Consider the following 13769-nt stretch of genomic DNA (forward strand, 5'->3'; position numbering starts at 1 on the left):
ACACCAGAGTGTGCTCTCAGCTGCAGGAGCTCACACAGAAATGACTCCCGTCCCTCTGCGCCTCACACACAGTGGACTCACATCACACTGGAGAACTTACTGAAACTGGATGTGGACCTTTTTACGCTTTCATCAGGACTTTTACATTCCTACATATGCAGCAGCTCTGTTTCTCACAGCTGTGAGGGAAACTGTGGATACTTCTGTTTAGTTCTGGGGTAAATATTATCTCCTATTTATTACAGTTGTGTATATGTTGAGGATATTGATCACCTCTGCATGTGCATGTAAAACTATTGTCTGTTTGATTTTATCAACAATTCAACCACGTGTGCTCTTATCATATATATTCTACCTTTTGCACATTGCCTATAAATACTCATCTATGCAAATAATTACGAATAACAGTTGTAAAATGTTGAGTGAAGTGATGCACATTTCGTTTTAGGCTGCACTTACGTTGCTTTCTCCCACTTTCTAACAACTTTTTCTGAGTTGATCGTTTGTTCTGTCAGTCTGTCCTCTCTGTCTGAACAGAGGCTGTCTCCTCCTCCAGGTGGGTTTCATTAATGGTCCAGGACAAACTCTAGTCGCCCTCGTCCGTGCAGCTGAAGCCCCATCCCCGTACACAATGAGCGTGTGCGCCTGCAGCGCTTCATACCTGCGGAGGTGGCTGCTGACGGCTCTGTTGTTCTTGGCCGCTGCTGCGCCGCCGACGAGCGGTGACTGCCCCAGCTCATGCGCCTGCTATGTTCCCACTGAAGTTCACTGCACCTTCAGATACCTGACCGCGATACCTGACCACATCCAGCCAGCTGTGGAAAGAATTAACCTCGGGTGAGCTTTCGCCTTTTTTCCCCCTGCAGCTCGGAGCAGGTTTGACAACTGCGGATACTCTGGGGAGGAAGGATTTTTTTTTTTAGTGAGTGATTTAAACCACAGACTTGTATAAGCAGGAATAACATTACACAGACACTCATGTTAGCTACTGCATTTTTCACAGTGTAAACCCATTACCCCCCGTCACTGGTAGTTAAAGAAGAAACTGGTCAGAAGTGAAATAAAAATTCACATGTAATGTCAAATGTAAGGAATTGTTCGGTTACAGTCGCTAAGCTAGCATACCTTAAGCTAGCGTTAGCTCCGGCTAAAATGGACAATTTAACGCTAATTGGGAAATATAGCTAATAGGTATCTTAAGTAGCTAACCTAGACATTATTTTTATGCTACAATGCAAATTTCACGATAAATCCCAACTATTATCAGCTCTTAATTCTCAGTTCACCGACCTGCGTCATCGCCAATGAAGAGCTAACTCCCGCCCTGTCCCCCTTTAGCTACCGGCTAGCTAGCTAGCTTGAGCATAGTTGTGTGTCTTTTCCTCTTAACTGAATGTGCAGACACTAAATGAACACACACACACAACTACTGCTATTGAAATAATAAAAGTAGTTTTTATAGTATATATTAATTGTAAAGTTACAAAGTATACTTCTCAAACACTACTCAGAGTATTAGTTACTTTTAATTACAGTTATTTGAGTAGATGTAATTAGCTAAATCCAGCCTGTGTGTATTTACATTTTTCTGATTATCAGAATCAGTGTTTTTTTTTTTTTATCGAATCAAATTTCCAGTTATGTAAATTAATTAAAAAATGCATCACTTTGGCACTGAAGCAGCATGTAAAGGTCAACTAAAATTGTCAGATACATTTAGTGGCGTAAAAGGTAGAAATACCTGACATGGAGTAGAAGTATAAAGTAGCAGAAAATGGAAAATGCTACAAATACTTCAAAATTGTACTTAAGTGCAGTACTTGAGTAAATGTACTCAGTTACATTCCATCACTGTATACTGACATCATTATGTGGCTGTGCTCAAAGTAAACATATCATGAAGTGACCTTACTTTGCCGGAGGATGGTAACGGAGGTGTGCCATTAAGTTTGTTGCCCTTCTGCATCAGATTGTCACTATTTTAAAAACACACGTTCAACTGATTCTTAAACATTTTAGCAGCAGCTTTCTAAGAACGATACTATTCTGCACACCCACAGGTGATTTCAGTTGTGAGCCTGATTAGACCTCTTCTTAAGGCGTAGTCGGGCCAGAACATTTTTACTGCAGATATTTTGACATGCCATGGCAGGATTAGCACAGTTATAATTAATAACTTCTATAAATAATGGCTGCGTTCCAGCATCAGGGCCCTAGGATTGTGCATACTGGCTCATCTTCACCCTGAGCAGAGGACTAATCTGGAAGAGTAACTTGTGTGGGTGTGCACGGCCTTAAATTAGATTATTTTCATTGTTCATTAACTACCACAAATAGCATGGGGTACATTTGAGCTGAGCAGCTAAAGTCTCATTTCATTTCTCTGCTTTTAGGTACAACAGTATAACTGTTTTGAGAGAAGATGATCTGTCAGGACTTGAGAACTTAGAGCTCTTGATGCTGCACAGCAACACTATCCACAGTATCGAGGACAGAGCCTTCCAAGACCTCAAGTCTTTACAGGTAACATGTGTTTGTCAGTCTCTTGTGGAGATTACAGACCTGTCTTGTAATAATGGCGTACAAACATCCTGCCAGCATCCCATGGTTTTGTAAAATGAAATTGATGGATTCTTGGTGTTGATAACAGTTTTTTACTTCAACTGAACTTTGTGATTGGATGTCTAACAAACAACAATATTATAATACAGTCCAATACAACTGCACTGCAGACGTTAGACCTGCTTCATCTCCTCTCTGGCGCAGTCCTGACAAAATAAAACACCACAAGCTTCACAAAGCTTTGTGGGGCTTTTATAGTGGATTGCATTATATTCCACTTTTATTTATTTTGTATAAAGGATGTTCTCTTATAACTGATTGCATGCATTTTTCCAGGCTAAACAAATTATTTTCAAATTATTATTTTGCTGTTGTGTGTTAACTTAATACCCCTAAGGCAACATCCTTTTGACAAATCTTCCAACTTCTTAATCATGTTGTCACAGGTCCTGAAGATGTCCTTTAATAAAGTTAAGAAAATCAACAAAGAGACGTTCAAAGGCCTCGACGGTGTGCTGAGGCTCCACTTGGACCACAACCACATAGAGTTCATCAGCCCAGAGGCTTTCTACGGCCTTACCAACCTGCAGTTGGTCCATCTGGAGGGTAACCACCTCCAGCAGCTCCACGCAGACACATTCATCACACTGAGACACAGCCAAGTGTTCAAGGTGTCCTCAGTAAAAAACATCCACCTGTCAGACAACCTCCTCACCACTCTGCCTGCAGAAATTTTCTCCGGCTGCAGCGAGTTAGAGAACATCTTCCTTCATGGCAACCCGTGGACATGTGATTGCCGTATGAAGTGGTTCTCAGCGTGGGCACAGAGGAACACAGGTGAGGAGTGTGTGTTTGTTTGGCAGTCTGCAAGCATTTAGAGCGGTGTAAGCTTGTAACTTGTTTACAAGGGAAAAGAGCCTCTTCTTTGTTAATGAAGGAATTTGTCTTTGTCTTACATAAATGCAAGAAACAAAAACAAACAAAAAATAAAAGATTTAAGCCTTTGTAAGCACACATTTGCTTGCAGCTTTAATAAGACTCGTCTGGTAAAGTAGTTAACTGCATTAGTACTCTAATAGGTTATTCTACTCAGACATGTAAAGTGGTGTTATTTTCTCCTACAACTAATAGTGCATATGATTCTGTCCAAAGAAAGAAAGGCATATCCAAGGGAAACATAGAAATCTTTGCAGAGGCATCACAGGAGGCAAAGGTCATGTCATTTTTTCATCCTCATGGCTACAGAAAACACAAAAGACACAGAAGAACAACAATAATGCTTTTGAGTCATGACTTGGCCAGTGTCAAAGCCAACTCGTAAATAATGGTGATGATGATCTTTTCTGGTTCACAAGTTTTACTGATCAGTTTTGGTTCAGTTGGCCCATAATGTGGAAACTATAAATGTTCTTTTCTTACATGCAAGCAACTAAACGCTACACCATTTGATTTAAATGTTTCCAGGTGTGCTGAAATGCAAGCGAGACCGGAGATATCCGAGAGGCCAGCTGTGTCCTGTTTGTGAAAATCCTGCCCCTTACCACAACAGACCTCTATCCCTTCTCCCCGATGATGCCTTCACTTGTACCAAACCCTGGATTCAACCCCATCTAAAGCAGAAAAACATCAGCCTGGATGAGGGGGACTTTACTCCAGTCTCCCCTAAGGACTTTATTGCCCCATTAGGCTCCATACAAATGAACTTGACTAACCACTTTCACAATGATGCAAGTCTGTCTTGCACTGTCCAGAGGCCCTCTGCTTTTGAGAACCTGACACAAACGTTGGAGGAGGTGGGGGGAAACAATGTCACCTTACTTTCCGCTGACATAACCACATATTTAGTGTGTAATATTGACTATGAACATATACAGCAGCTGTGGCAGATTCTGGCAACCTACAGTGACTCTCCCATGAGACTGGAGAGAGGCTATATGCTGGCCAGAAGCCCAGAAATGGTGTACAGGTATAGTGAGCTGAAAACAAAAGAAGGAGAGGAAGGAATTTACACAAACATTGTGGCTGACATTAAATCCTCACCCGCATGGTTGATGCAGGGAGAGGTGAGCTTCCAGCTTGACCGCACTACTACCACTTACTCTACTCTGCACATTAAGTACCAGTCTGTGGTCAACTTACGTCTGGAAAACACATCACCTAAGAGAGATCGCTACTCCTGGACCATGATCAAGCGAGATAATCAAACCAAGACTGAGCACACTGCAGTTACAGGTGGGAGTTAAAGATAAATGCTTAATAAACTAGCTCATAGCTACAATGACCTTCATTTCAGTTCTCTTAACTAATGCATGCTGCATGATAAAAATCAACTAGCAACGCTTACCGTAATAAAATATTTGTTTTATTTTTTACATAGGGGGTGTGATACAACTGAGCTGTCAAATCCAGGGTGAACCAAAGCCGCTGTTGGAGTGGATTTTACCCGATGGAAGTAAGGTCAGAGCTCCTTTCTCCAGTGAGGACAGGAGGATCATAATCACTACTGAAGGAAAGCTCACTCTACGGGGCGTAGATGCCTCAGACACAGGCATCTACCGGTGCATTGCCACAAACTACCTGGATGCGGATATCCTTACCTTTCGAGTGACAGTTCTGTCCCCTGATGTGGAAGAAGCGGAGGTCAATGGTATTCAACTCTCAAGACCACTGGGTGAAAATTTGGTTTTTGACTGCAGCTCCTCAGGGAGCCCTAAGGCCTCGGTTCAGTGGATACTCCCTGATCACTCAGTAGTGGACACGTCTCACGGGAACAGGAAAGTGTATGAGAATGGCACCTTGCTGATTCAGCCACTCACAGAGAGGGACAGAGGATTTTATAGGTGTTTGGTTTCAAATCATCTGGGAGTTGACCTGCTCGTATCTCAGGTGACAGTGACTGAAGGAAGGACTGAGACAGTAAAAGTTTTGGACAGTGAGGGATCAGGGATGGAGATGGAGGACGAGGTTGACCCTCGTTTGACTGAAAACATGGTCGCCCTCAATGAGGTCCCCTCCTCCAGTCCCTCTGACAGAACTAGTCAGGAATCCAGGACTGTCACCTCAGATCGACCTTACCCCAAACACAGATCACAAGGTAGAGGAGGCGCTAGAGGTAGACTGGGACAGAGAAGGAGAGGACCAGTCGGCAACAGACGAATTTGGAGTAGTAGGGTCTTTGATAAAGCTTCCAGGAGAGTGGACCCTCAGAAATTTGCTGAATTGATGAAAAAGGCTCAGGATGGATCAAGAGTAAAGACTGGCACAGACTCAAACACTGGTCTTTCCGGTGATGGGGAAATTGGCTCTGGTGAGGATCACAATGAAGATCATCTCATTATTGTGCCGAGGACCGTTGAACCAATAACAGATAATCCAGAGAGACGTAGAATATTTGGGCAAGAGAACAGGCAATCTGAAACTATTACACAGAGAGGACATCGTAGTAATGTAGCAACAACAGAGTCATATATGCAGTCAGATTCTACACCAATCAAGTACACATTCACAAACTATCCAACAGGAAGGAGTGAAAGTCAAAGTGATGCAGTCACAACATATAACACAATTTCACACAACACAGATCTGCCTAGTTTTGATGAGACCTCTGAATTTTATGCCTTGGAAAGAAGTACCAAGCCAGGCTTAAACATGCGCCCAGTCACTCTCCAACTTACTGTCACAGACTCCTCGCAAGAAACTCAGCTCCATTTCTCAGGAGAACAACCTGAAGAACCAGAGACATCCACTTGGGCTGCGCTCTCATTTACCACAGACCCGAATGTCACTCCAATGAGGGATGGCCCAGGCCAAGTAGTCATTCACACATCCACAGACCCAGAAAGCCAGACGACATTCACAGCCGTCACCACCACAGAGAGACAGCAAGATGAGATAACCTTCCACACTACCCAAACAATCAAATCCCCTCGCCTGCCTGCAGGATCCACCATCATCTCCCGGCAGCAGATCCATATCATCCCACACAAGAACGGCAGAGGAGGGGGCCGCAGGAGGACCTTCCAAGGCCGCAGGAGGATCATTAAGCCTGGCAGGATCACTGACATACAGTCCATCATCAATAAACTTAAACAGCCCTCAGTGAAGAAGGAAGGGAATGCCACAGTGCCATTTAGGATTGAACTGACCACAGGTGAGCAGTCTTGTTTTGTAAGCAAACAGAGTGATTGTTAAGTGTTTGGTGAATGTTTCAGTGTGTGCTTCATCAGCTGATATTTCTATGTGACTGTTTCCTTTTTTCTTTATGTTTTCAGACTGTTGTGATAAAGACAAAAAGAAGACAGATCTTCAGGTGGTCAAACCAACAGCGTCTTCCAGTTCATCTTTACAGAGAACAGAAAGACCTGCCTCTACACAAAAAACTGCAGCTTCTACAACAAACTATTACATCACTTCAAAGGCCCCCTTCACCCAAACAGAGTCAAGGCCAGAAGTTTCAAGTGGCTACATCACCTCTGCTGATGCCCCTGAGTTTGACCCGACAATTGATCCATTTTTAAATAAAGAACCGTCGGTCTCATCAACAGCCGCCACTACTACAACTGCCTCCAAGGTTATTCGTGGAAGAATACCATGGGACAGGCTGTTTGGAAACAGAGAGAAAGAAAGGATACTGGGCAGGCTAAGAAAACCTTTCATCACCCCAAAAACTACAACTACAACTACAACTGAAACTACAACAGCGACCCTAACCACAACCCCTGCTGCTGTGCCCACCACCACTGCAAACTCAATGGCTGAACCTGAGACTCTGTCTCCATCGAGACACACAGGGAACAAAGAGGGCTCTTTAGATGATGACTATGGAGATTTGTCCTCTGCGGATTTTGAGTTCACAACATCAGGACCCAGCATTCAACACCTAATTACTACCAGTTCATCATATTACTCCAGGTCCTCCACCACCGCTGGAACACTGCCAGAATCACAGACTCTACCTTCCCCATCAACTGTCAAACCACCTACAGTTGAAAATCCTGATGAAGCCATATCATCTGGGTCTGGAGGACTACCTGATAATTGGTTTGTAGTCAGACAGAGGCCTGGTGGGACAAGAGGGGGGCAAGGGCGCAGAAGGAGGCCCTTTAGGGGCAGGAGACCCTTTAAGAGACCTGGAATCACTAAATTACAACCAAGTACCACAACTGAGGCTTTAACTACAGAGGTAACAACAATGGAAACAACCACTCCACCACCACGTACTGTTTCACTCCACAAGCCCCTGTACACACCATCAAGGAACGAGGACAGAACTGCGATAACTGTTTCCACTGACGAAACATCAAAAGAAGAGAAGGACTTATATGAGGAATTTGAGTGGAGCACATCTAGCAGTCTTCCAGCCTATACTACAACAAATACATCTGCAATCCCCACAACAACACTCTCCCCAACCACTACATTCATGCCAACTACGACAAAAGGGCCTTACACAACGGTTCGGACCAGAGTCCACAGCAACATTAGACCACCATCACAGAGGCACAATGGTCACAACACTCCTAGGCCAGCAATCAGGAGAATCAGACCTACTGTGCAGAGCAGTGGTGCTAGAGGCAGTGCCGGTAAAGGACTTACCTTTGACTCAGTGACCATTCTTCGAGCTGAGCAAGGATACACCAACACCCCAGCACCATATAACAACATTGGCAATCCATCTGTAGGGAGTACCAATATTGCTGACTTTGAACCCACAACAAAGGTCATGACAGGCAAACCTAGGATAGTTGGGGGCAACGCAGCCAGCTTCACTGTGTTATCCAACTCAGATGCTTTCCTGCCATGTGAGGCTGTTGGAAACCCCCAGCCAACGATAACCTGGAAACGCTTCTCATCAAGCACAGGTATTGTTATTGTATTGTTATTATTAAGAAAAGGCCCTTGTGATATTTGTTTCTATTTATTTCAAAGAACAGAGAGCACTTTGTTGTTGATTATTTAAGTTGACAAAGGGGTTCTGAAATACTACATTTGGTCTTGACATTGTCTTATTGCAGTGTATTCCTTCTCTGTTTTATTTTTAACCTATAGTTTTTATTGTGTGTGTTTGTATGGCATTTACATTGCATAATAAGAACATAAGAAACAATTAGAAAATATCAAAATGGGCAAACAACAATACAAATTCTAACTAAGTAAATAAAAATCACAGATGGGGGGAAGTGAGTTTGAAGAAGTAAGGAAAAGTAACTAGGGTTGATGTTTTTTGAGTTTTTAATTGTTTTTAGAAATTTTTTTGGTTACATTTTTCTTAAAAGACATTACCTTTCTCCCTCAGGAAACACCATTACCATGAAGGGGAGGATGGGTAAATTTGAGGTGTTGAATAATGGCACCCTGTTGATCCAGAACGCCAACATTAAGGATCGTGGCCAGTACCTCTGCCTAGCTGAGAATTATCATGGATCAGATAAACTTCTTGTCACCCTCTCAGTGGTGGCCTACCCCTCACGCATCCTAGAGCCAAAAATGCGTGAGATAAAGTCTCATGCAGGAAACACCGTGGAGATGAAATGTAAAGCAGATGGTCGGCCCACACCCATGATATCCTGGATCCTGGCTAACAGAACCCAGGTCAGGGGTCAGAACACCGAGAAGGGAAGGGTATCGGTGTCTGCTGAGGGGACTCTGATCATTGAGCAGGTGTCTGTTTATGACAGAGGTCATTACAAATGCATCGCCAGTAATCCAGCTGGAGCTGATACTGCCACAGTCCGACTGCAGGTGGTGGCAGCTCCACCGGGCATCCTGGAGGACAAACGACAACAGGTGAAAGCTGGTGAGAGCCAGACCTTGTGGCTACCCTGCACTGGCCAAGGCAGCCCTCAGCCTACCATTCACTGGGTCCTCCATGACGGGTCAATTGTACGATCTAAGAGACCTACCAGCAACACAAGGATATCAGTGTATGAGAATGGCACCCTCCTCATTAAGGATGTTACTCAAGCAGACAGCGGGAAATATGAATGTATTGCTACCAGCTCTACTGGCTCAGAGAGAAGAGTGGTGACTCTGACAGTAGAGAGGCGAGAGTCTGCACCTATAATAGTGGAGACATCCCAGCGTTTGACAGAGATGTTCTTCGGGGACCAGCTGAGACTAAACTGCTCAGCTACAGGAGACCCTAAACCCAGAATCATCTGGAGGCTGCCCTCTAAAGCTGTGGTGGACCAGTGGCACAGGTAAAAAATGGCTTGATCAGTGTCAGATATGCACAGAAGAACAGATGGTAGCATTTATAATGGACTTGTCAGTATAAGCTAAAACAGACACGCTGAACATTTTGCACAAAATAGATAAAACATTGCAAAAAAAACATCAGTTTTTAGGCTGTGCGGAACTTGCAAAAGAAGCTTTCTTGTTTTCACAGGATTGTTCTTCTTCACTTCAGGATTTAGTGATATGTCTCCATTCATGATCCCAATGTCAAGAGATTTATAAATCAAACTTTAATTGGAAACAGGCAGACAACAGCTAAGCTCTTCATCCCAGTTTGAGGATGATAAAACAAAAAAGGCATCTTAAGGGTTCACTGTATGTGTAGCATTTCTGTTTTCATTTCAATAAGTCTCCACATTTCCTCAGTTCTGGTGTCATCCCCTAAAGTGCAGAATAAGCTAGTCTGTGCTTTGAGGTGATGCTTGCTCATTCCATGTATAAACGATAATCTGAATGAAAACATCCAATACATGCAATGATTGAAGCCTCAGTGGGAAAAACATTTAGTAACTTGGTAGGCACAGTAGCTCACAGATCTGAGGGCATTTTGTTGATTTGGAGACTATAAGACTATAATTGATGATAAAACATACTAAAAACATATTTTCATGAGCATTGCCCTGTTCAATGTGATGAACATTTGAGTACATGTTCTAACATAATAGTAACATGAAAGGAGAATGACCATACTTTGTTTACTAGCTTAATTTCATTGTGTTTCAAATATATCATTATTGTGACACTAAATCGTTGGTGTGTATTCACCAGGCAACTCATCTTGATCAAGCAAAATAGTAAAAAAGAAAAAAATCCAACTTTTAGTTTTTCAAGGTCAATGTGTACAGTAGCTTTGTAACATTAGACGTGTGGCAGTGACAAGACAAGCAAGACTTATTCTGAAGCTTTACCAACTTGCAGATGAAGCAGCTTCAGTAATATTTCCATAAGCTCTGCATATTCTCTGTTTTCTCCAAAAGACAAATATTTGCTAAAAAAAATCAAAATGACAAATGTTTGGATCACCAATAAAAAAAACAGGAGAGCGCCTTCAGAATATTGGCTTACTTGCAGTATATGCTTTGTCTGTAAACAATTTTATAGCCTCTCTCTATGCATGCAACATCAGAGGAAAAAAGGAAAGCTTGTTGTTGTCAAGAAACACAACAGTGCAGTGCTGGTGTTTTTCAATTCATTGCCAAGGCCTTGGCTCGGTTTGCTGGTCAGTTCATAAAATCTTTAGTCTCTTAAACCTCCCTTGTGAATTTATGTAAGTTTATGTATGTTTGTTTGATGTACGTAGTTAAATTAGTTTTCCGCTGTTTTATTGTCCATTTCTAACTATTTGAGCCATTTTTTTCGACCACAATGTTCTCATTTGTTTTTTATTTTATGTTTTTGTCATGGCCCTTTATTTTGATGAGGTTATATAAAAAATCTTCACTGTTATCAATATGACTGTGGTGTGTGCAAGCACAAGACACAGCTTTTGTGGTGAATGTAAAGAATGTAATTTTACTTGATGAGGTTTTTTTCAAGGTCTTGCTTTTTACATTGCTTGTATAAACAAGTAGTTTCTTCTATAGCTCAAGGACTACAGTATTTGGATTCTCCAAATACCATTTATAAAACAATACAGTAGTTCATGCAATGTCAATATTATATGTGTAATTGTCCCTTGTCCTGCACAATAGTAAATGGAGCTCACTTGTATTTGATCAGGCTTTTTTCTTTCCTCCCCAAATACTAAATCTCTGTAATCTTCTGTCATGTTTATCTCCAGGATGGGCAGCAGAATTCAGGTCCTGGAGAATGGCACACTTATTGTTAGCTCTGTGAGTGATAAAGATGCTGGAGACTATATCTGTGTGGCACGAAGCATAATTGGTGATGATCTCCAGCTCATGAGGGTGGGTGTGTCAATGAAGCCAGCCAAGATAGAGCCTAAGCTCCATGGAAAGAAGCAGGTTCCCTACGGTAAAGACTTGAAAGTTGACTGTAAAGCCTCAGGATCACCAAAGCCAGAGATCTCCTGGGGTCTACCAGATGGTACAGTGGTCAACAGCGCTCTTCAGTCTGATGCCAGCAGTGGAGGAGGGCGAGCACGACGCTATACACTTTTTGATAATGGAACTCTCTACCTAAACCAGGTATGTAAAGGCATGTCACCTTCCCCTGTTAAACATAAAAACCTTTTCAGAAGATTTACATCACTATCATGCTTCTCCAGGTTGGTATTTCAGAGGAGGGGGACTACACCTGCTATGCTGAGAACCAGGGGGGCAAGGATGAGATGATTGTCCATATCAGTGTGGTGACTGCTGCCCCCAGGATACGTCCACCCAGCCATACCTACGCCAGAGTGAAGCCTGGAGGGAACATCCGCTTTGATTGTGAAGCACTTGGGGAACCCAAACCCAAGATCCTTTGGATGCTGCCCACCCACGATGTAATCGCAGCATCAAATGAACGCTACCTGATGCATGTCAATGGCTCACTTGACATCAGAAATGTGAAGGTTAGCGATGCTGGGGATTATATTTGTATGGCGCGCAACCCCGCTGGAGAAAATAGAAAAGTCTACAAACTTGATATAGATGGGAACCCACCAATGATCAATGGCTACCAGCAGAACAGGACAGTAATCAAAGATGTAGCTGTTAAATTCTCCAGGAAATTAATAGACTGTAAGGCGGAGGGCAATCCCAGTCCAAGTATCACTTGGATTATGCCTGATAACATCTTCCTGACAGCACCATACTTTGGCAGCAGGATTAATGTCCACCATAATGGGACATTAGAGATTCGTAATGTGCGGCCGACTGATACAGCAGAGTTCATATGCATGGCAAGGAATGATGGAGGGGAGGCAGTAATGGTGGTGCAGCTGGAGGTGAGCGGCACGCTCCGCAGACCAATCTTCAAGAACCCCTTCAACGAACGTATTGTGTCTCGGATCGGCAAAACCACAGTATTGAACTGCTCTGCTGATGGATACCCAATGCCTGAGATCATTTGGACTTTGCCTAATGGCACACGGTTTACCAGTGGACCTAGCCACCACCTCGGCAACGAGGGGATTTTAATCATCTACAGTCCTAGCAAAGAGGATGCAGGGAAGTACCGCTGTGGTGCCAAGAACTTAGTGGGCTACATAGAGAAGCTAATAATTCTGGATGTTGGGCAGAAGCCTTACATCCTGACAAGACCTAGGGGTATCATACGGAGTGTGTCTGGAGACCCTCTCTTCCTTCACTGTCTATCTGATGGGAGTCCCAGACCCAGAATCTACTGGACCATTCCCGGTGGCCACACTCTGACTCGGCCTCAAGTCCTTGGGCGTTACCAGTTACTACAGAATGGTACTCTGGTTATTCAGGATACTACTCTACACGACCGAGGGAACTACGTCTGCAGGGCTCGTAACGATGCCGGGGAGGCTGTGCTCACTGTCCCTGTTGTCATCATCGCCTATTCTCCTCGGATCACAGCAGGGCCACCACCTAATGTGAAGGCAGTGACCGGGACACCAATTCATCTCAACTGTGCTGCCACCGGGATCCCCAAGCCAGAGATCACCTGGGAGCTGCCCGATCGCTCAGTTCTGTCAGCAGCAGAACAGGGCCGGCCCATGGGTAGCGAACTGCTTCATCCTCAGGGCACACTTATCATTCAGAGACCCACAGTCTCAGACTCTGGCACGTACAAGTGCCTGGCCAAGAACCGCCTGGGTACAGACTCAAAGGCCACATATGTACGTGTACTGTGAGAAAAAGACAAGGCTGAAGGAGGACAAATGCATATCTGAATGTAGACATTAACAGACACAGTCACTGTGAGGTGCAGTACATGTTTTCTCACGTGTGGATTTGTGAGGATCACAGCTTTTGGAATATTATTAAATAGGTGACAAATGTGGATTAAAAAAATAAACAGAGCACAAGAAGAGAAGGGAAACAGACATTTTTTAAGGG

At 43.5% G+C, this 13769-nt stretch overlaps 1 protein-coding gene across 2 annotated transcripts; it reads left to right on the top strand.

The window, feature by feature from the left end:
• Window positions 1-631: 631 nt before the first annotated feature.
• Window positions 632-13564, top strand: igsf10 (immunoglobulin superfamily, member 10). 2 transcript variants are annotated; one of them, XM_073493564.1, is made up of 11 exons: window positions 632-837; window positions 2394-2523; window positions 3009-3399; window positions 4027-4794; window positions 4940-5944; window positions 6110-6712; window positions 6834-7744; window positions 7874-8423; window positions 8858-9761; window positions 11579-11945; window positions 12026-13564. In XM_073493564.1, exons 1-11 carry the CDS (start codon window positions 632-634, stop codon window positions 13562-13564), a joined length of 7374 nt encoding a protein of 2457 aa, XP_073349665.1. The 2 variants fall into 2 exon arrangements, with proteins under 2 accessions (XP_073349665.1, XP_073349664.1); XM_073493563.1 differs by having other exon boundaries at window positions 4940-6712; window positions 6834-8423.
• Window positions 13565-13769: the final 205 nt, after the last annotated feature.

Source organism: Pagrus major, chromosome 2 (assembly GCF_040436345.1).
Source record: "Pagrus major chromosome 2, Pma_NU_1.0".
In the NCBI taxonomy this organism is placed as follows: domain Eukaryota; kingdom Metazoa; phylum Chordata; class Actinopteri; order Spariformes; family Sparidae; genus Pagrus; species Pagrus major.

What these genes read in the sequence shown, in the direction of transcription:
- igsf10 (XM_073493563.1), top strand. Translation starts at nt 632, where the DNA reads ATGAGCGTGTGCGCCTGCAGCGCTTCATACCTGCGGAGGTGGCTGCTG. An exon ending in AAGACCTCAAGTCTTTACAG is followed by an intron (nt 2,524 to 3,008) that starts GTAACATGTGTT and finishes ATGTTGTCACAG; the next exon opens with GTCCTGAAGATGTCCTTTAA. An exon ending in GAACTCTCTACCTAAACCAG is followed by an intron (nt 11,946 to 12,025) that starts GTATGTAAAGGC and finishes ATGCTTCTCCAG; the next exon opens with GTTGGTATTTCAGAGGAGGG.